Raw genomic sequence first — 22,016 nt, 5'->3', positions numbered from 1 at the left:
AGGCCAGAGAATAGCCTTCAGGAGTCAGTTCTCCTTCTACCATGTGAGGTCCCAACTTTGAACTCAGGTTGCCAGTTTTAACAGCAGTCCCCTAACCCCCCTGACCCATCATACTGGCCCAGTACTTTCTGTTTTGGGGACTAAGTTACTTGGGCTGGCCTTGAACTCATGCTATAGCCCAGAAAGATATTGATCTTGGAATTCTTCTGCTTCAGTTTCTTCATGACTGGGATTACAAGCTTGTGTTACCAGGTCCAGCATATTTTTTGTTTTTTTTGTTGTTTTTTGTTTTTTGAGAACTCTCTCTCAAATCCTTTGCCCAACCTTTCAATTGGCTTGTCCTGTATTATTAAATTGTAAAGGTGCTTTATTTCCTGATGAAAGTTACTTATTTTTGTTTTTCAATGTTGTAGGTTTCTATCACTTTTCTGAGAGTATCCTTGTAGGTATAGAAGGTTTTCCTTTTGCTGAGACTGTCATCAGGTCCTTCTCGTTTGTTCCAGGAGGTCGTGTATTGAGTGTTCATTGAGTACTGTTGATGCTGGGCACTGTGCCGGCCACCAGGAGTCCAGCTCTGTCCCCTGTGAGGCTTCCAGTTTAGCTTTCAGGTTTCTTTCCTCTCCTCAGGGGTTCTGGGGCTGATATGATACTTTTTTGTTATGCAAAATAAAGGCAGATTTGCTAATCAGAATCAAATGGAAATGTTTTCAGGATTGATAACAACACTTCCAGTTAATGACTTAGCAATAGTTCAGCAGGTTATTTGGGGGATAATGAAGAATTTTAGGACCCTGAAAACCTGGGCTGTAATTTGATAGTAAAATGACTTTCAGTTTTATCATTAAAAGATTAAGATGACCAGCAATTTTGCCTATGAAACTGTTGAGGAGGTTTTCAGACTTTCCTGCGATTTGGTGTGAACTGTGCAGCATCCATTATAGTACCACGTTCCAGTTTAAATGCCTAAGCTGGAGGCTGCAAATACAACAGAAGCCGTATTCAATAAAGCACATCTTTTAAACTGCATGGCTGTTGAGACGCTTGTCTTTGTTTCCCCAGGTAAAAGATGCCTACTTTCCGCAGCATACGTGGACAGCCACCCGTGGGAAGCCAGAGAGAAGGAGCAATGCCATCTGGGTAGGTGCTGCTGTGTCCTGTCACTTGTAGTCATTCTTTGTCTCACATCATGCTCACATGGAACATGCATGGAAAGATAGTTTTACGATGACTCAGCTCACAGAAGTACGTTTTACGTCCTGAAAGGAATCACTTTTGCTGACCCTGAGTCCCCCATACTGCCTTTGTTATTTGCTGAGCTTGTGTAAGCAATTCTTTCTTGCTTTTCGTTCATTGTGTCATGTTGATAATCATCCTACTGAGCTTGTGTAAGCGATTCCTTCTTGCTTTTCATTCATCATGTCATGTAGTTTTCACACAGCCTGTCTCCATTTTATGGAATTTTATACTTTGTACAATTTTTTTTTTTTTTTTTAATTTTTAACCTCATTGTTTTCTTAACTATCATTGCCAAATGACAGACCTGGAAGAAAGTTTGCCCTCTCCTGGAGGCCATGAAAAGACAGTGTCTTCCCAGGAGTAAGCTCACACTTTACCCTCTGTTCCCCTCCTTCCTTTGTCATAGTTCACAGATGGTGGCCTTTCGTGTAAATGCTACCAAGGCCTTTTCTGTGGGTGTTGGGGATTCACACTCAAGTTTTTGTGCATGTCCAGCAAACACTGTTACTTGCTGAGCCATATCCTAGCCCCTGGGAATAATTTTCAGCTTACGGAAAATTAGCGAGTTCCTCCCTACCCTTTGCCCATCTTCACTTTTTGTTACCATTTTGATGTATGTGTTTTTGCTTTCTCATTCTGTCGTGTGTGTGCGTAACCTGTTATGTCCCTGTCAGAGAGGTGTGCACATGCTTTTTAATGATCTGATTTTGTTTCACACATTATATAGCCATGTATTACCCAACATGTTATATACCATAGTACATTTTTTAACTTCATTAATTAATACTTTTTTTTCCTGTCTTTTCTGTCACTTGACTCCAAAAATGTCCTTTACCACATTTTTCTCCTCTAATACAGGATCCATTTCAGGTTCGCATTGCATTTAAATCAAGTCTTATTTAATTTGAAATTATTCCTTCTCCTTTCTTATTGCTCATGCTGTTCTTACCTTTTCTTAATGGTTAAACTCCAGTCTGCCTCCCCAGGCACACTACTCTTTCCGGCTGTGACTTTGTCAGTGTATCATCTGGATGTCTGTGTGCCTCCACTAGCCGTGTGGGCTTCTGTCTCCTGTCACAGTGTCTGATTCCTCCACTGCAGCCTTGGCTGGTTTTTCTCTCTCTTGCCTAGTAGCCTAGAAGTAGGGGTACATTAACATAGTGATGATATTCTGCTGCTTTTCTCTAGGTTTCCCTTAGGTGTTTTCCCATCTGTGCATCTAGGCTAAGTCTGTACCGTGAAGGCTGCAAGGTGATGGTTTCCCGACTCCACCCCTTCCATACTACTGCTCAGCTTGTCTTCTGAGGCAGCAGACCTGGCTTTTGTGATTCTTTCTCAGTTATCTGTCATTGACATTTTGTTGGTTTATGGTTTTTTTAATGGTGCATTGCTATCATGAATTATTTGGAAGTCCGGTGTCCCAGCCTGCCTGGCTGGTAGTGTGAGTGCTTTCCAGTCAGTTTCCATGTTCTCCTTCTCCTCGCTTGCTTCTCACTCGCTTTGCTTCCGTGCGCTGTAGGCCACTGTCCCTCCCTTCCCTCGCCCTGCACCCAGCCCTCTTGGGAACGCTCGTCCCTTTAGTGGGGAGTGCTATTAGAAGCAGGATGTGGGTGTTAGATGTCCCTTGATCCTTACCCAGAAATAAGTTTCACACCAATACCACGCTCTCCATCCATCTGCATGGGTTTTTCCCAGGCCTTGCTGTAGTCTCCCTTCTATGCTTAGATCTTGGCTCCAGGCAGAGGCAGGGTTTTGTGGGGAGAGTCCACAGCATTGCACGGTATACCAGTTCTCTGTCTTCTGTCAAAAAGTACCAGCTGTGCCTTCCAGTCATTGTGAAGGTCATAAATAACCTACACATGTGAAGGCGCCCTCTGAAGTCACTGTTGTAGTGCTAATTCCAGTGTGGCTTCAAATAATTACACAGCAAAGATCGTTCTCAAGTGCCATACATGAAGTATCCACAGTGCTGGAAAATACAGGTAAAGGAATGATGCATTCTGGGAAAGCTTTTTAAACGTTTTCCTAAGTGTGGAGGAAAGATGAGGAAGAGGAGACAGCCACTGTATGTGCCTTGTGTTAGGGATAGTTATTAGATCTATTATATGGACACAAATCTAGGGATCTTTGTCCTGGCTACATGAATAAATGATTTGCTTGCCAAAGAATGAGGCTGATAATGTTTAACACATAAATATCATGGGGCAGTTGTATCTTCTCCGTTAAAAGCAATAATTGGGACAGTAAATTACCATTTACCGAACACCTCCAGGTATTGCTGCCCCTCCCCCTCCGCCTTCAGTACCTTGCTACACCCAGTCAGAACTGTTTTCCTACTTTTTTTTTTTTTTTAAGAAACAGTTTCTTTGTGTAACCCAGGTTATCCTGGAACTAGTTCTGTAGACCAGGCTGGCTGGCCTCGTGCTCAATAGAGATTCCCCTGCCTCTGCCTCCCGAGTGCTGGGATCAAAGACATGTGCCACCACCGCCTGGCATGTTATCTGGCCTTGTTGCCTTCCTTAAGAAGTGTGATGTGGATTGTGCACCCAAGAGGCTGGCATCTGCGTTTGCGTCTCAATTTTACCTCTTTCATCTGTCGCTGTCCGTGTCCATAGCCATAAATCGAGGGTGTGTGGTGTCTGCCTTAGTTCCTAAACATTCATCTTAGAAATATGTGTAATGAGTAAGTCCCTGGGTCCCTTGTGTCAGACCCTGTATATATTATTTGATGTGAAGTAAAGTTTGAATTCAGACTGTTTGGAAGAAAAAGGAACCTTCAGAGACCGTATTTTCCCATTGTGTAACTGCTCCCACCTCTGATTCATACAAGCACATTTTTCTGTGTGTCATGACTGCTTGCTTTAACGAGGTTGAAATCTGATCCTGCCTGCTGCCTGCTCCGGGTGCTCCTGTGGCTGCATCCCCGCTGATCAGGCAGTAGATGGCAGTGTAGTCCTTGAGAGAAATGCTCTTCTTTCTGCGCTGGGCGCGGACCTATCGGGGAGCGTGCGTTCATGTGGAGCGCCGTGATTGGACACCGCGATGGGCGGGCCGTGAGGTGGTGGGTTCGGGCTCGCTAATTGGAGGAGGAAGGAGGGCCGATATGAGGCATTTGTTCCTGTGGACTCCCATTGGTGCGGCACCCGGTGTGTTGTGTCTTTGGCGCTGCCCGCTGGTCCTGGAGAGGTCCTTGAAGGAGAGTGTCCTTGAGCGTTTCTTTTTTCTTGACTGTTGCTTATTGCTTTGCCTTGTGCATTCCAAAAGGTGTACAGAACGTCTGCAGTGAATTAGCACCAAGTGAGCACACCCGAGTAGGAGATGGAGCATTCGTCTTGCTTTCCTTGGAAACACCTGAGCTCCTGACTTGTTTAGGCTACCTTAGAAGAGTTTAAATGAGAAAGTGTAAAGCAGAAAAGATAATAATGTAACGACCTCCCGTGACCCTCTGTTTCAGCAATTATAAGCCCCGAGCGTTTTTTCTCTTTCTGCACCCCTACCTAATCCTTTGAATTATTTTAAGACAGGCCCAAGGAAGCGAATGGTGGGGAGAGGAGTATGTTTTGTGTGTTTCAGAAGACGTTTTTAAAGCCATTGTGATATATATAAAGCATTCATGTGGATGTGAAATAACCAGCTTTCGGTATTCCTTGCTGTGAACTCAGGGAACCTCAGCCACTGCCTCTGCCTCCCAAGTGCTGGGACTGGACGTGTGCTCCACCACACCCGACCAGTTTCTGGTATTCTTGTTTGTTTGTTTGTTTCGAGACAGGGTTTCTCTGTAGCTCTGAAGCGCGTCCTGGAACTAGCTCTTATGGACCAGGCTGGCCTTGAACTCACAGAAGTCAGCTGCTAGCCCCTGCCTCCAGAGTGTGGAACTAAAGGCGTGTGCCACCACCGCCCGGCTCAGTTTCTGGTATTCTTATAAGTACATTGAACAAGGACCCAACTGAAGCATGGCAGTAAAGTTGGTTGTCCTTTTCTTGACTCTTTAATAAAACCTGTTTGTAGAAACATGAAGGTGTTAACAATTAGATTTCATCTATATCCTATTCCCTTTCATCAGTCTGCTTAAGTAAATCAGCTACCTAATAATTTCATGTGTATTTGATACATTTCTCCAAAAGATGAGTATTTTAAGGATAACTCTAATGCCATCATTAAATATTATACATTCACATTTCCTCATATACCTCATATCTTTAATATGTTTTCTTCATTTACAGAGGACTTCCTGTGGCACACTTGTGCAGACTGGCCCTTTGTAGATTACCTCACATCCTAGGTTTGCTGACGTCATCTTTGTGGTGCTGTGTGAGTGTGATATGTCTGTCTGGTTTCTGTCTGTCCTGTGTAAACAGTGGTTGTAAATCACCAGGATTGTCAGATTCGGGGCTTGTTCTGTGGTTTTGGTTTCTTTTTGTCTTAAGCACACCACAGTAACTGTTTACCTCTGTAGGACACACAGGCATTTGTCTGTCCCTCTGCCAGGTGAAGACCCTGGTGATCCTGCCTGACTCCATTATTTCCTTAGGAGCGCAAACTGTTACTGTGTATTTCTGTCATTTCCTTGTTTACTACCAAGAAAAGTGCTGTAAGTGTTTCCTTCATTAGCATTTTAATTATCCATGATAGAATTTGTACCTAAGAGGCAATTTCAAAATACCCCCCAAAGGCGATTGCCATTATAAACGTACAGATTTGTTTGGGTTTTTTTTGTTTGTTTGTTTGTTTGTTTTTTTCAGAGTTTCTCTGTTTAGCTCTGGCTGTCTTGGAATTTACTACGTAGATCTGGCTGGCCTTGAACTCAGATCTGCAGGCTTCTGCCTCCCCAATGCTGGGATCAAAGGCAGAGGCCACTTTTGTTTTTGGTAACTGTTGTTTCTGCAGAGGCCTTATAACTGAGCATGTTACAGCTGAGAGCTGTTTGCTTTGACTGTTGTCTGTGGAGGCCTTTGGCTCCAGACTGCTGTCCATACAGGTCTAGGACAAGGTTGGCTAGGTTGCGTTGTTACCTTCAGCTGGCAGTTCAGAGGTGAGTCTGACTTGAGCGTATGGTCCTTCTCATTTCCAGATGTGTGAATGCACAGCTCGCTTGTGCATTTGTCCTTTAGTGATCCGTTTGTTTAACACAGAAGCACAAATAGAAAGAAATCTGAAAGTCTATACAATCGGCTCCCTTATGTTTTGCATTTTCTGCTTCCTTTAGTAACTTCTATGTTTGGGTGTCTGTGTTCTGTCCTTGTTTGTCTTTTAAAATGGGAGAAACAGAAACACAGTTGCAGCCTGTTTCCTGAGATGCTGTCTAGTGAGTGCAGTAACAGCCTGTGTTCATTCTTTAGGAGAAAAGGGCTGCTGTTGCTGGGTGGGGAGAAACCACAGGTGATAGGAATCCCTCTGGGTTGGTAGCTTCCTTCCAGGACCCTTCCTTTCTTCACTGTCTTTCCTTAGCACAGAGCTCCTTTTCCAGTCTCTGTGTCTGGCTTTATGATCACTGAGAAGCTTGCCACAGTCTTCTGAGAATTCTGTTTACTGTGACGCTATGGTGCTGTGGTGTGTGCTAGATTAAAATTAATTTCCTGGTAAAGTCATGTAATGATCTGCCTTTCAAAGCCCTGCGTTTTGTCTGTAGCCGTTTGTACCCGATAGTGTCTCACAGTTCTGTCTGTAGCCTTTTAGCTGCTGTTCTCCTAGTAAATGTCTTTGCATTTGTTTCCAGTTTTTCTGTGTTCCTGTGATGTATACACCTAGATTTTTGGTCGTGACCAATCTGGCATTCATTTCCTGATTGGTGGTATATCTGGACTTATTTTTGGTCATATTTTGTGGTTAGTATTATCTCTTGTCTTTTGTTGCTGTTGCTTTTGCTTTTATTTTTGTTTGTCTTGGGTTGGAAGAATCCATAATGTTATATATTTCTGCAGTGCAAAAGGCCAAATCAGACCAGATTAAAAACAGATAAATGCAGGTTCATTGGGTGTTGTTCCTGGGTGGATTGCCTGTCCTCAAGAACCAGGCCAGAGAAGTCACGTGCCAGGGCTAAGGCAGGGAGGTTTTATAGATCTTAGACAAGGGTGTGGTGTGCGGGCTCTAGCCCGTTGAGAGAAAATGGTGTGGACGGTGTCTGAGGGTCCGAATGACGTTGGTGCTGGCCTGTGACCACCACACCCATTCCTAGGCCGTGCGCCAGAACTTGGACACAGACACACAAAACCCTCGGCTGTTTTCCCATTGCTTGTCATCTCACCTCATTCTCTTCATTTGCTTTTTTGGACAATAAATTAAATTTATTTCAGAAATTGTTCTGTTTTCAGTGGTTCTTAATAGCATCCTATTGCATTCTGTGTAATTTTGCCTGTTTGATTTTCAGTTCACTGGTCCTCATGTATGTCTAACCTGCTCCTCAGCTCACCGTTGGCTTGCTCACTTGCTTGGAGACAGGCTCATGATGTGCCCTGCAGGTGTCCTCAAACTTGCACTCCTCTGGCCTCCGACTCCGGGGTGCTAGGATTGTAGACAGACAGCCCTATGCCTGTTTTTATTTCCTGTTCTGTCCCAGCTATCCCTTTCTTTTGAGATTTCTTGCAGTATTTACATAAAAACAAGCCGTGCCTAAAGCACACAGTTTAATAAATTTTGGCAAATGTGGGCTCTGTATGACTGTAGTGAGCCTGACAGGATCGCCATTACAAGATGGCGCCGACATCCTGTCTTGTTGGAAATAAACAACTCCATATTTGGCTATGCCTTTGAGAGCTGCGCGTTCCCTGCTTCCCGCATGCTCGGTGGATAAGGGTCCCTGGGCCTATCCCGATGCGGTCTGGTGTCAGCTGTTGGTGGCAGCCAATCACAGGGCAACCCATGTGCCAATTCCCTATTTAAGCAGCTGCCTAAATGCCCCTGCCCCTTCGCTTTATGCTCTCTCTCACTTTTCCCCTTCGCTTCCTGCTGTCTCTCCCCTTCGCTCCCTGCCCCTCCGCTTCCTCTCCCTCGTTTTCCTGCCCTCTCGTTCCCTGCTCCCCATCAATCAAGGGCACTCCAGTAAAGCGTGATCTGAGTAGAATCCTGATGTGGTGGTCGTTCTTCCTCGCCGGTCTAGAAGTCCGCCATATATGACCTTACAGGCCACAGTCCTGTCACCCTTCAAAGGCAGTCTTCTCTAGTCCCTGAAAACCCTTCCCTCCTTTCTTTTTTTTTAAAATTTATTTACTTATTAAAGATTTCTGCCTCCTCCCCGCCACCGCCTCCCATTTCCCTCCCCCTCCCCCAATCAAGTCCTCCTCCCTTATCAGCCCAAAGAGCAATCAGGGTTCCCTGACCTGTGGGAAGTCCAAGGACCACCCACCTCCATCCAGGTCTAGTAAGGTGAGCATCCAAACTGCCTAGGCTCCCCCAAAGCCAAGGTCCAAATCAGGAGCAGAAGGAGAGAGAGCACTAGCAAGGAACTCAGGACCGCGAGGGGTGCACCCACATACTGAGACATTGGGGATGTTCTATCGGGAACTCACCAAGGCCAGCTGGCCTGAATCTAAAAAAGCATGGGATAAAACCAGACTTGCTGAACATAGTGGACAATGAGGACTACTGAGAACTCAAGAACAATGATAATGGGTTTTTGATCCTTCCCTCCTTTCTGCTCCGTACCCAGACTCCCAGGAAATGACTGATGTGCTTCCTGTCATTTAAATTAGTTAGCCAATTTTAGATTGTGTGTAAATGGACACCCCCTTTGAATAAAATCCTTAGCTTGGCATATTCTGAAGGCTTCAGAGGCACCAGGGCTGACTTGCGCTTTAGAATGCTCGGGACCAGCAGTCCTTGTTTATAGGGACATTGTTTTCCAGTTTCTCTCCAGTACCAATGCAGCTCCAGCCTGACTGTACAGGAGCCCACAACCAGCCTCACCTTTTACAGAGGCTTGATTGTTACCCTAGGATGCTGCCCATTATTAAAACCAGGGCTCCCTGCCTTAGGGTCTCCCTGTGTCCTGGGGTGACTGCCATTGATTACTTCCTCAAGCCCTCCAAATGTGAGTTTCCCTGTGCCCTCTGGCAATTGTATCTACCTTTTCAAAGCTCAGTTGTATATGTGAGAAATAATTACTATTTAAGTGTTTTATTTTTATGGTAAGAAGGGTGTTTAAAACAATATAGTTCATTTTATTTCAGAAATAGAATTTCTTAGTATTTTATTTGCGCTTAGACACCGCATCCAAAACCTGCCTGCCTCCCTCCATGGTAGTTCTTCCACATCTCGCAGTCATCTCAGCCGGCTGTACTACCATCTGCTGGCTCTGTTGCTAATAGGCTTGGATGGCCCTGGTTTACTGCAAGCCTATAGAATATGGGGGGAGGCCTGGAAATTCACAGGTTTGTTTCTGGGTTTGTTTTTATGTCTTTCCCCTACTCCTACCCCCAGACAGGTTTCTCAGTATAGCCCTGGATGTCCTGGAACTCGCTTTGTAGAGCACGCTGGCCTCGAACTCAGAGATCTGCCTGCCTCCACCTCCCAGTGCTGGGATTAAAGGTGTGGGCCACTACCATTCTGCTTACAGTTTTAGGGAGTTCACTCCATCATTATAAAAAGTCAGTCTCCTCACTAAAGCCTTTTATGTCCTTAGATCCTCAGTGCTATTGCTGTCTTTAAACAAGAACACTTCACCACTATCTTATGTTCCGTCTTCTAAATCTAGTTCCACATTGTGTAGTTGAAATTCTGCTAATGAAGAATTCTTATTTCAGGTCCATTTCCCTATAGTCCATGATGTTCACAACCACCCGCTTCAGTGTATATTCCTGGGGAGCTAAGAACCTAGGAAAACAACACCTTTGGCTCAGCCCATTGAACAGAACTCGGGCATCTGTTGGCCCCTCACTAATGCATAAAGTGTGACTGGCTGTGGAAGGCCACAGTCCAGAAGCCTGTGGTGCTGGCCCTCCGTACGCTGCAGCTGTCCCGCTTTCCTGGCCCTCCCGCCCTTTGCTGTTTTCTGCCTCATTCATCACACGAGCGCTGTAATGCGAGGTGATTGGTCACATAGTGTGTTTGCAGCGAACCTTTCTGACTGCAGTATGTAAATGTTATTCATCAGATGCTTGCTCTGCAGCTGTTGCCTTTATTGAAGCCCTGGCCAGTTCCCCTTGACTGAAGACGCCTGGGTGTGAAGGCTTCAGATAGGCTCTGGTTACCATGCTTGGAAGTGATCAGCAAAGCTGTCTCAGTCCTGGCATGGGTGAGATGCTGCGTGTACTGTGGAAAGGACGTGGGAAGGGAACTTGCTGGTATTTCAGTTAGGCCACCAGCTCTTGATCCTGGCTTTGCTTGCTTGCTTGTTTGAATACAGTGTATTGATCATTAATGTAACAATAGTAGTAATTACAGACTTGGTAGCATGAGAGAGCTGTTTGCTATCTAATTATGAGCAAGTTCACTCGACAGTATTGATTCCCCTGATAGGAAGGGGTTTAAGGATCTGTTGGAAGGTTTTATGGATGCTATAATCACCTGTTTCAATATTTTTTTTAAAAAAAAAAGTCTAGATTTTTCAGTGAAATGGGATTGAATCATGGGCAGAGAATGAGGGGAGCTAGGAATACTGTACGTCTGAGAAGCAGTGGTGTGCAGTGACATAAACCATTTGGAGCGTGTGGACTAGGATCGCAGGTGATCTTAGGGTCTGAGATGAGCGTGACAGCACACGTTATAAGCGTTCTTGTGGGTGTTGTGTTGAGAGGAGCCAACTCCTGGGTAGTGAGGCTGCTAATCAGGAAGGGTAGTCAAGGGAACTCTACTTTGTTAGGGAATATCTGCAAGGCCCTTGGTTAATGACCATTACAAAAACCCTTGGAGTCGCCAACATTTGACTGCTGGGAGTAATGGTGGCAGGTCCCATGCCTGCCCCCGCATCTAGTTTCTCCTCGTGGAGTTGGACAGACACGATACTCTGCCTTTCCTTACAGAGGCACCTTATTGATCCATTTTTTAAGAGCTAAATTTGTATTTTCTAATTATTATTTTGCATTCTCTAGTTGAATAAATTATTTAAAACTGTGGCTAACATCAGTTGTCCTCAGTTTCTGAAAAAGAGCAAGCGTGAGCCTGTTTTGATACTGACTTTGTCATGTTCGCAGCCATCTGGCAGGAGTCGAGTCCGGTGGATTTTCCTGGAGAAATGTGTATATTTAACACGGTTCTTTCTCTTTTGTCTTCACAGCTGATCTTGCTTCGTTAATGGACAAAGCATATGAAAGGAAGTTGCCTGTTAGTTCTTTGTCAATATCTCGGGTAAGACCATTTTAAAAGAAAGTAGCCTGTTAATTCTTTAGCAGTGCCACAGGTAGGAACATTTCAAACGTGTTTTCAAAGAAGGAGACAAGCAGACTGTAGACAAGGCAGTGTTGTAGAAGTAGTGGTCACCATGGGAACTGTCTTCCCACAGTGCAGTATGTTTTTATAATTACAACAGATATTGTATGATGTAGTGGCTGAAGTGAAAGGAAATAAACACACCAGACTCAAGTTAGCAATCGCTGATTTGTTTTTTCATCTGGTTACATTATTTCGTGTTTTTAAAGTTACTATGTCCTCTAGTGTGAGAGCAGAAAACACGCGTTCAGTAGCTAACCACCATCTATGGAAGAATGGCTGCTGACATTAAACTGCCTGGATGCAGGGAGGAGGAGATCAGGCGGCAGTCGGGACCAGTCATGGTGGAGCCACTCTGGAGCCCTTCCGTGGCGGTCACTCTTCTAGTTTCTTACCATGCATCATGTGTGTTCGTTTGCACAGGAGCATGGTGTAGGTAACTCCAGATCCAACACAGCTTCCAAGAAGAAAGGCGGGAACATCAAAGGCAGGATGTGTTGGTCCTGTCTCGATGGTGACTCCAGGTTACCAGGCTGGAGGTGACAGGCTCCTCCAGTGGGAGGGGAAGGAAAGCTCTTGCCTTCCAGTCCTGTCCTTCCTCTCTGCCTTTGACCCTCTTCATAGGGAGGCAGTTCCACTGTCATCATTTGGTTTTAAAGGACTCCTGTCTGTCAGAGTGGAGAACTGGGAAACCATGGTTTTGAGGGTGGCACCTGTCTGTGGACTGTAATGTCTGGTTTTTGTTCAGGCAACACTTGGAACTTCAATGAGCTTTTGTGTGGGTGCATGCTCCAGCCTGAGACTCAACTCCTCAGGGCAGAAGCCTGTAGCTGTTTATACAGATGGAGCAAGGAAGTCCCAGAGGGGCTGTGCCATCTGTTTGTGCCACAGCAAGCTCTCAGGAGAGCTGGTTCTCCAGCACAGGGCCTGTGTTTGGACCACATGTTATCTGCCCTTTAATGGATTTCTAAATCAAACCCATAGGTCCTGATTCTTTTTAGAAAGTCTCCCTTTTTCCTCCCTTCTCTCTCTCTTTATGAGGTTCTGGTTACACTCTCAGCATCCCTGGGCTCTTCCTCTCTCTTCCTCTTCTGGTTGCCTACTTGAGAGCAGAATCCATCCTTGGATAATAGTTTCTGCTCATTCAGATCATAGGTAAGGAACGTACTCACAGATTTTTCCACTTTTTCTTCTCAAGTGCTGGAGATTGAACCGAGAGCCTCATAAACGTTAGTCAAGTGCTCTTTACCATAGAGCTGCATCCCTAGGCCCAAAGCTTAGTCGATTTTATAGCCTGAAGCCTCCAGTCCTAAAGCGATTGTTCCATACCAACTCTAAAGTCAGAGTCAAAGTGGTTACACACCGAATTCTCTACACTTAGATGCTATGCTCTGAACAGTATTGTTCCAGCCTTTAACGTCCCCACCATTCCCACTACGTATTCCGTGTGTTTGGAGGAGAGACAGGGACAAAGGTGATGATAGCTGTAAACAGTACTGTGCAGAGCTCTCCTCCTGTGTGAACAAGGGCGGGTTTAGCTTTTCCTGGGTGCTTGCCTTTTGGTGGTTTTGTTTTTTTTGGACCAACGTTGTGCTATACATAGAGGAGAAGCTATGGTATCTGATTTGTTCTCACCAATGTGATGGGTTTTCAGAAAGGAACCATACCATGGGACCATCGTCCCAATAAAAAGAGTACATGTCTTTAAAGATCAGTGTATGAACTCGACCAAACGTGGCATAATTTGTATTTAACAAAGGTTTTTTTTTTCCTTTAGTTTGTGGACAACATTTCATCTCGAGAAGATATAGATTCTGCAGAGTACTATCTTTACAAGTAAGTTCCCTGCCCACCTCTGCTACACACCCACTTCTAACACTGGGTATTTTTCTTCTTTTGTAGTACTGAGAAATGTGTGTGTGTGTGTGTGTGTGTGTGTGTGTGTGTGTGAGAGAGAGAGAGAGAGAGAGAGAGAGAGAGAGAGAGAGAGAGAGAGAACCCAGTTGCATGTGGTCTAGAGCATTAACAGAAGATTCATATAGTTACTTATAGCAAGGAGCCGCTTGTTTGTCCTGGCCGCCCAGAATCAAAATAATCACACAGAAACTATATTCTTTAAATCACAGCTTGGCCCATTAGCTCTAATTCCTTATTGGCTAACTCTTACATATTAGTTTAACCAATTTCTATTAATTTGTGTATTGCCATGAGGCTGTGTCTTACTGGGTAAAATTTCCAGCATCTGTCTCCGGCAGCTCCATGGCATTTCTCTCTGACTTTGCCTTCTTCCTCCCAGCATTCCATTTAGTTTTTCCCGCCTAGCTCTGTCCCCTACAGCTCTGCTATAGGCCCAAAGCAGTTCTGTTATTAAACAATGAAAGCAACATATAGACAGAAGGACCTCCTACACCAGTTGCTGGTTTCTGTCTTCGTGTAGACCATGTATATAAGACTATTGCTTGCTTCAAATCTACGCTGCTGTCTTGGCATCTCGTCATTTGCTTTAATTAAAACTAATGCTCTTATTAAGGTATCTTTTTAAAAAAATTCTGTTCTTTATCAAGAAAATTAGCTTATTTTCTCAGCTTTTTGTTTTTTAAGAAACATTTTTTTTTTTTTTTGTGACATAGTGAATACTTTTCTGTGTGTGAAAGTTGGGCAAACCAGGCAAGGACAGTGATAGTGATGCTTGCTCATTGTCTAAATGTCTGCTTCCTAGCCTCGGAGAATGTACAAAACCAGGCAAGGATAGTGATAGTGATGCTTGCTCATTGTCTAAATGTCTGCTTCCTAGCCTCGGAGAATGTACAAAACCAGGCAAGGATAGTGATATTGATGCTTGCTCATTGTCTAAATGTCTGCTTCCCAGTCTCGGAGAATGTACAAAACATATTAAGGCCTCAGGAAAGCTTCTATAAACATTGGCAGTTAGAAACTGTGAACTCCTGGTGTTTCTCTCCAGTAGAGTCAGAGGTTAAGCTTGGACACCAAAGAGCTGATGCTCTGAGGTAGGCCTTCTGCGATTGTTGGGCTAACACCTTACAGATGGACTTTCGACCTCTCAAAATGACCTTCAGATCCCTTGCCTAACATGAAGAAATATCCAGCAACTTCTTAATCTTAAATAGCCCACAGCTCCCGGTTATCCTGCTAGCAGGCAGCATTTCTTACTTCCTGAGGTATTCCGTCCCTTAGAGCAGTGGTTCTCAACTTGTAGGTCATGACCTTTTGGGGGTTGAGTGGCCTTATCACAGGGGTTGCCTAAAACCATCTTAAAGCACATATTTACATTATGATTCATAAGAGTAGCAAAATTATATTTATGAATGAAAATAATTTTTGGTTGGCAGTGACCACAACCTGAGGAACTGTGTTAAAGGTTGCAGCATTAGGAAGGTTGAGAAGCATTGGCTTAGAGTAAAACTTATTGCTGCTCATGGCATAAGCTTACCTCCTCCCTTGACACAGCCTGTAGCCACCATCATGTCGTAACTGACCGGTGGAGAGCTGATGGACTCTCTGCCGTGGAATCTGGGCACGGGTAGCAGCAGGTCCCGGGACTTATGGCACACACCCCTTCTCATCTTCTCATCCCTGGAGAACATTTGAAATCTCCAAACATCACAGACATGAAAGCTTGGCAACTCCAGCTTCGCGGGGTACCGGGGATCTTTATAGAAGGGTTACTTTCGACGCAGCAGGAGGGACAACAAACATCTGGACATTTGCTGTGAGCCCTGCACTGCTCTTGGGAGCCAGCGACACTGGGATCCTCTGCTCATGGTAGAAAAGGAAACGCGGAGGAAAAGGAGTGGGTGCTCTCGTTACCATAGCAAACTAGGATGTTTAAGGCAGCCTGTGTGTAGACAGAAACCCGAAAACAGTGATACTCTACCGCTGACGGGAAAATCAGCAAGAATGGAAGTGATTCAGACAGTGAGAAGGCTAAAGCTAAGTGAGAACCAACACTCGGAAAACAGGCCGTGCCAGGAGCACCAACAGTGGCTGGTGTGGCAGAAACTTCGGCTCATGTATGGCATGGGGACAGTAGGACCTGAGGCAGAGGCTCAGGGTACTCAGAGTGGTGTGGTTTGACTGGGAGGCTGGGGAAACCGGCCCAAGAGTGTGCACACACTGGCTCTTCTAGGCATGGTCCTGGGACCCTCTGAGACGCCTGGGGCGTAGGTAGGGAAATGAGAACTGTGAGAGGCCCCACTGTGCTGCCACAGGCCTCTGCCAGAGAAGCCATACCTCCTGCTACTTTCTTTCTGTATTGGAGTCTGCAGAGAGCATTTTATAGAGATCTGCAAATTGGGTAAGCATAAAAGTCACATTTTCATCTTTCAATAATGCTTAGCATTTTCTTTGACTATGAGTATAGATGACAGATGCCGGCACTATTTGAAGCATTTGTCTTTCTCACCAATTAAAGTCATTGACTTTTTCTTTTTTTAAATCATATCACATTTGTAGCAGAATTCCAAAAACTGCTCATCACAGCTCAGAAGCCGGTGTTAGGCTGCTCCTGGCTCCGGGTCCCAGCGCGGATGGTGCGGCACTTATGCTGCCTTACCTGGAACTTCTTAGTGTCTTGATAACTGTCTCTCATGTAATTGGGTTCAGTTGTGATAAAACCCATGTGGAGAAGGGTCCACACCTGCCAGAGGGCTCACAGTGTAAAATACGAAAGGTTGAGGACCTCCTCAGAGAGCTTGTGGGCCATAGATTCTTTTGCTGGTCTTCGTCCTGCTTCTTCCTGCAGGCCTTTTGAGATATTCTATCTTTGTTTTCTTTTCATACAAATACTTTATTTTCTTATTCCAGCTTGCCCTGTGAAGGAAGGCAAGTGCGTGACTGATAGGTACCCTGTCTCCAAATGAAAGGTTGGGTATAGTCAGTCCCAATGAGGTGGGTGAGAAGACTGCAGGCCCCAGAGGCTGTCTAATCTGCAACAGAATGATCCTTCCTGAAGGGTGACAGGCCTCTCCAGCTATACAGCTTATTCTCTGTTGAGAATTTTACAGTTCTAAAGGGGCCTGTGGTTTCTAGAAAAACTGTGGTGAATGTTGAATCCATTACCGCACAGTACAAAAGGCTCTAGAGATTTGGGGACGGACCTTTTTCCCAGAGTCAGACAACTCCTGTGTTGTCATGGAGAACAGCATGCTGCCCAGTAATGAGAGGAAGGCTAAGTCGGGAGACTGGCTATGGTGGGGTCGCACGTCCATCCATCTGTGTCGTGGCCTCCAACGTCCTTCAGCAGTTGCTCAGCTGACCTGGCAGATAGCAGGCGACAGGTCAGAACAGCTGGGATGAAGCAGATGGCAGCCTGCGTGTCTCCAGGTCCTAGGTTGGCAGCCTGTCAAAGAACCAAAATAGCTTCATTCTTCAGTGAGCAGAACTGCTGATGGCTCCTTCGAGGGTGGGGTTGGAGGAGCCTGTGCCTGTGGGGAGAGGAAGGGAGGGCTCGTTAGGAGTGGGCTGCCTGCGAAGTCGCGCAGTAGTAGCTTTCCCCTGAGGGCTGCTTAGGTCTCTTAAGTTTCTCTGCTAATGTATTACTTCATCTCTGAAACTCAAACTTGTTTTTAAGTCTAAAAGTCGGTGGGCAGCAAGCAAACAGCTTTTTTAGAAACAGTTCCCTGCTTTAACTCTGCTGTAGTTGTTTTTATTTTATTTCTTACCCCATGCCTGAGAGATAGTCAATTATTATTAATGCTCTGTATCAGGCAGTAGCGAATTGACAAATTTGGTTTCTGTCTGACTTCATGGGGCTTGGTGATGAGATTGTGAGCCTTTGGCCCCTGCTCCTGCAGTCTGTTCTTTCCCCTCTCATCTAGTTAACAAGAATAGGGTGTGAAGTTCGTTTACTTCACTTACGCTTCCCAGTATGGCTTATGTTCCTGTGATCTGAGATGACTGCAGTCTTTACTACAGTGGGAGGTGATTCCACATCTGTAGAGTTTCCAGCATAACAGCCCAGGCTACTAAGAATACCTACAGAGTATCCATCTTTTTGTTTCTCTGGGGTGAATTTGTAATAGAATGGCTGGAACATGTAGAAGATAGATGTTTAACTTTTAAAGAACTTGACTGCTGTTTTACAAAGTACTTATCCCATCTTATAATCTTAGTGGAATCTCATTCCTCTGCACTTTAGCTGACAGGTTAACTGGATCAATGTGTATTTATTTTGGCTTAAATTTGTAATTGCCTGATGATTCCTCCTTTGGCAAATTGTTCAAAATTTTCACCCTGTTCTGGGGGTTATTTTCTTTTTACTGAATTTGAAAATTCCTTTTTCTCAGTCTTATGTTTTTATTCACTTAATATATTTTTCAAAGTATGGTTTCAACTTTAATGGAAATCCAATTCTTCATGTTTTTCTTTCTTTTGTTTTTGGTGTTATCTAAGAAATCTTTGCCCAATTCAACACCATAGATATTTTTCTGATATTTGCTTTAGAATTTTGTGATTTTAGGTTCTAGAGTTAGATCTATAATTAATTATGAGGATTTTGTTTACATAGGATAGAAGACCGGGCTCAGTTTTGTTATTGAAAACACCTTTCGCTGTAAACATAGCACTCTTTTCACATTGCCTGGATCCTCTTGGTGATAATTTCTTCAATGACTGTTCTGTTCTCTGCTTTGCTTTATTTGGTGATACAAATGTGTCTTGGTAGTAGTTTTTAATGTCTTTTCATTAGATGACATGGCTCTCTACCCTGGCACTGCTTTATCGGAGTTCTTCTGGATAGTCAGGCCTTTTCCAGTCTTATGTTTATCCACGCATGTGCACACATTTACATCTCTATCTTTTTAAGATTTATTTTTATTTTGTGTATGAATGCTTTGCTTGCACAAATATATGTCCATAATGTGCATGTCTGGTGCCCGTGGAGGACACGAGAGGGCATCCGATTACCTGAAACTGGAGTTATGGATGGGTGTGAGCTACCATGTGGGTGCTGTGAACCAAACCATTGTCTTCTGCAAGAGTGTCCAGTGTTTGTAACTGCTGATTCATCTTTTCAGCCCACACATGCATTCTTTTTTCTGGTTTGGTTTGGGTTTGTTGATACAGGGTCTTAATATGTAGCCTTGACTGCCCTGGAGCTCACTATATAGACCAGGCTGGCATCAAAGTTCTAGAGATCCACCTACCTCTGCCTCCTGAGTTACCTCTGATTAAAAACCTGCCACCATGCCTGGTATGCACCCATAATGTTGAGAAACTAGGAACAGACAACTCAACAATATGTATTGAATGTCTAGTTTATATTTAGAAGACAAGGGAAAGGGATGCATATAGAGAACACGAGGGGAAAGGTTAATTTGTGACTCAGCTAGTCTTTTTCCATTGACACAGATAGACTCCTTTGACAGTGTTGGAGAGGAAATACAGGCGGACAGTGCCTGTGTCCATAAGATAGATCAGCTCTGTGTAAGGGAAGTTCTAAAGCCAATAGGAGATAGAAGAGCATTAATTCACTAAAACTGTGGCGTGTTCTAAGGAAGGAAGTACTAATATCACTACAGGTCAAAAAGACTGTAAATTGTTAAGGATGAGTGTATATGTGAAACAGTTCAAAGTCCAGACAAATCCCAAATAGAACAGGTAAACTCACCATATTTATTTAACAAAGTCTATGTTTTAAGGCATGTTTGGGGCAGACTGAGAGGGATTGATGACGTCATCAGCAAATATGCATTGAAAAGGTAGTGCTTGAGTGGGAAAGCTGCAGTAAGCTCTGCCTCTGTGGCTCCTGACGTCGGGGCGGGGGAGACGGGGAGGACCGAGGAGGACTGAGAAATAAGACTGGGAGATGAAGGGAGAAAATAATGCAGAAGAGAGAGAGCAAGTGTAAATCTGTCCTTATCGGATACTGATACTAAATTCCTAAGTCAGTCCGTCATCCGAGATGGGCATAGTAGCACATGCCTATCATCTCAGCGCTCAGGGGCTGAGGCAAGGGGATCTTGAATTCAAGGCTAGCCTAGGCTATCTGGTGAGATCCTGTCTCAAAAACAAACACAAGTTCGTAGAGTTTCTGCAGAGAGAACTTTGGCAACATAAAAGTATAAATGCATGTATTCTTTAATCCAGGGCTAGTTCAGATATTTAACCTATATGTGTGAAACAGTTTCCATTGCAAAAAGTAAAACTTTGCCTATTAGCAGAAGCATGCTGAAATTAATTATTCTCTACCATTTAGCAAATGTTATGCAGTGACTAAAAAGACAGAGAACTTAATGTATGTTTGTATTTCCTAAGGAGTAAGTCACAGAATTGTTGGGTAAAAAGTTAGGGCTTGAGTGGCGTGTGCTGTGATACACGCACGTGTGTGTGTGTGTGTGTGTGTGTGTGTGTGTGTGTGTGTGTGTGTAATATGGGTATATGCATAACATGTTGTGGAGTGGTAAGCACTGTCATACAAAAGCTGTTAACAATAATTTCTTTCAGGACATACACCTGGGTAACTTTTCATTGAATTCTCTCTTGGGCTTTTTGAATATTATGTTGTGACTGTGTATTACTTTGTCAAGAAGGATTTTTTTTAATGATCCACGAGATAATCAATCATGATTAGACTCTTCAGAAATGTCCATCATAATGAAGGAATTCCATGAAGGGAAATAACTATTTTTTTATAATGGGTAACTGTATGAGGGAAATTAGTTTTCCCTGCTTGCAGTGCTAAAGTCCTGACCTGTGGTAATCAGCAGTAGAAAGAGAGAGATGTACTATACACAGGAGGAGGCAATCAGCAGAGGTAAGACAAGGCTGAAAGCAAAGAGGCTTGAGAACGGCGCCCTGGCTAAAGGGAAATTGGCTGATACGCTGGTGAAGTACTGACCTGGAAGAAACTTAGGAGGCGGCAGGAGGCTGACTGGACATTTCACCTTTTTATGCTCCTCATGTGTGTTTCTAGGTTGTCTCTTTTCTGCCTACTCACCATGCTTAGGCTTTAAGGAAGAGATGGCCACAGACCTTTGGAGGAAGAACAATTGCCAAAACATACCATCAGGTTTTCCTGGCATTCTGGCACCAGCTGGGAAGTCGGATTCCAGGTGGCCTCTGTGGCTTGCCAACTTTCGAATCTGAAGTTGAAGTGACGTCTGTAAAATCTGTGGGAGTCAAGTTCTCACAGCTGGGGTGGGGACCTGACTCAGTCCCTAGGAGCATGTCTGCCTGTGTGTAGTCTCTGCAGAGGCAGGCTCAGTAGTAGCCAGGACAGAGACATAATTGATACAGTGACAGTCAACCTGAAGAAAGCCTGACATACAAGGAGGTCAACAGTAAAAGTCCACTGTGTTGTGGAGGTTAAGTGCCTAAAAACCCTAATAGTGTCAGAATGGTGGGGCCGGTTTAAACTGTAGAGGGAGCCTTTTATGCTGTCTGTAGACACCAGCTATCCAGAGGAACGCCTGGCCTTCCCTCGTTGAAGTTGTAGCCTCCCATAGTGATGGCACACGTCTTTAATCTCAGTACGTAGGAGGCAGAGGCAGGAGAATCTCTGAGTTTGAGGCTAGCTTAGTCTACAGAGTGAGTTCCAAGACAGCCATGACTACATAGTGAGATCCTGTCAGAGAGAGAGAGGTGGGGGAGAGGGGAGAAAAGATGGGAGTCTCAGACTTTTTGAGCATGAGGGTCTGGTCTGCTTAGCTCCTCAGAAACTCTGCTCAGTTAAATGGCATTATCAACATTTTAGTCAGTTCTTGCATGATTATCAAAAGAAAAAGCAGTACATGTAAGACTAGATCACAGAAAAGATGGAGTTTCTGATCTGCCGTGGGTCTTAGTCGTAAATTGCTGTGGTACTCCCTGTTTACTTAGCTAATTTTTCTGCCATATTTGTCTTCGTATTACCTATCTCTGAAAAGTACATGAAGTGCATTTTTGATGACCTGAACATAAATGGGGAAGAGAAGGACTAAAGTAAATCTCTTCAATAGCTAGCTGCCAAAACTTTTAAGGGTGAATCTTAAGGGAAAAAATTTAAGATTTTGTGTAAAAGGTATTCTCTGAGTTCTGTTTTTGCAGTGTAGTCCTGAGGTCAACACCACTTTCTGCTAGCTGTTGTCATGATTGTAACATAGTCAGGATCCCTGGAACATGGCTTGTGGACACAGAGATAGCTAAACTGCTCTATCCGGTGTGCAGCCCTCCTTTGGTAGTGTTTCGCCCGAGAGCTTGCAGATAGTCCTCAGGAGCTGGCCGTGTGTAAAGGAGAGCGGACTAAATAAACAGAAGCTTCGGGGACATCTCTGGGAGCAGAAGTTGCAATTGATTGCATCATGATTTTTAAGGCCAAAAGCAAATAAATTCTTAAGTATTTCCAGATGCTCCCTGTCTAGGGAAGTGGACACTTGGGAGCTTTGATGTGATTTCCCTTCACTGATGGTGGCTGCTGTCGT

The 22,016-nt window shown here is 44.4% G+C and overlaps 1 protein-coding gene across 2 annotated transcripts in view; it reads left to right on the top strand.

Annotated features, from left to right (window-relative positions):
- Mrps27 (mitochondrial ribosomal protein S27) overlaps window positions 1-22,016 on the top strand; it is a 76,851-nt gene that overhangs the window by 3,881 nt on the left and 50,954 nt on the right. For both annotated transcript variants that reach the window (XR_012910892.1, XM_075976227.1), the window contains exons 2-4: window positions 1,060-1,137; window positions 11,447-11,517; window positions 13,376-13,434. Coding sequence is in view for 1 of the 2 variants with exons in the window: in XM_075976227.1 (XP_075832342.1) it covers window positions 1,060-1,137; window positions 11,447-11,517; window positions 13,376-13,434 (208 nt within the window). In the remaining variant the exon portion in view is untranslated. The remainder of the gene's footprint in view (window positions 1-1,059; window positions 1,138-11,446; window positions 11,518-13,375; window positions 13,435-22,016) is intronic.

Source organism: Microtus pennsylvanicus, chromosome 6 (genome assembly GCF_037038515.1).
Source record: "Microtus pennsylvanicus isolate mMicPen1 chromosome 6, mMicPen1.hap1, whole genome shotgun sequence".
Lineage (NCBI taxonomy): Eukaryota > Metazoa > Chordata > Mammalia > Rodentia > Cricetidae > Microtus > Microtus pennsylvanicus.
Note: the sequence above shows the minus strand (reverse complement) of the source record. Positions and strands in the feature narration are given on the sequence as shown.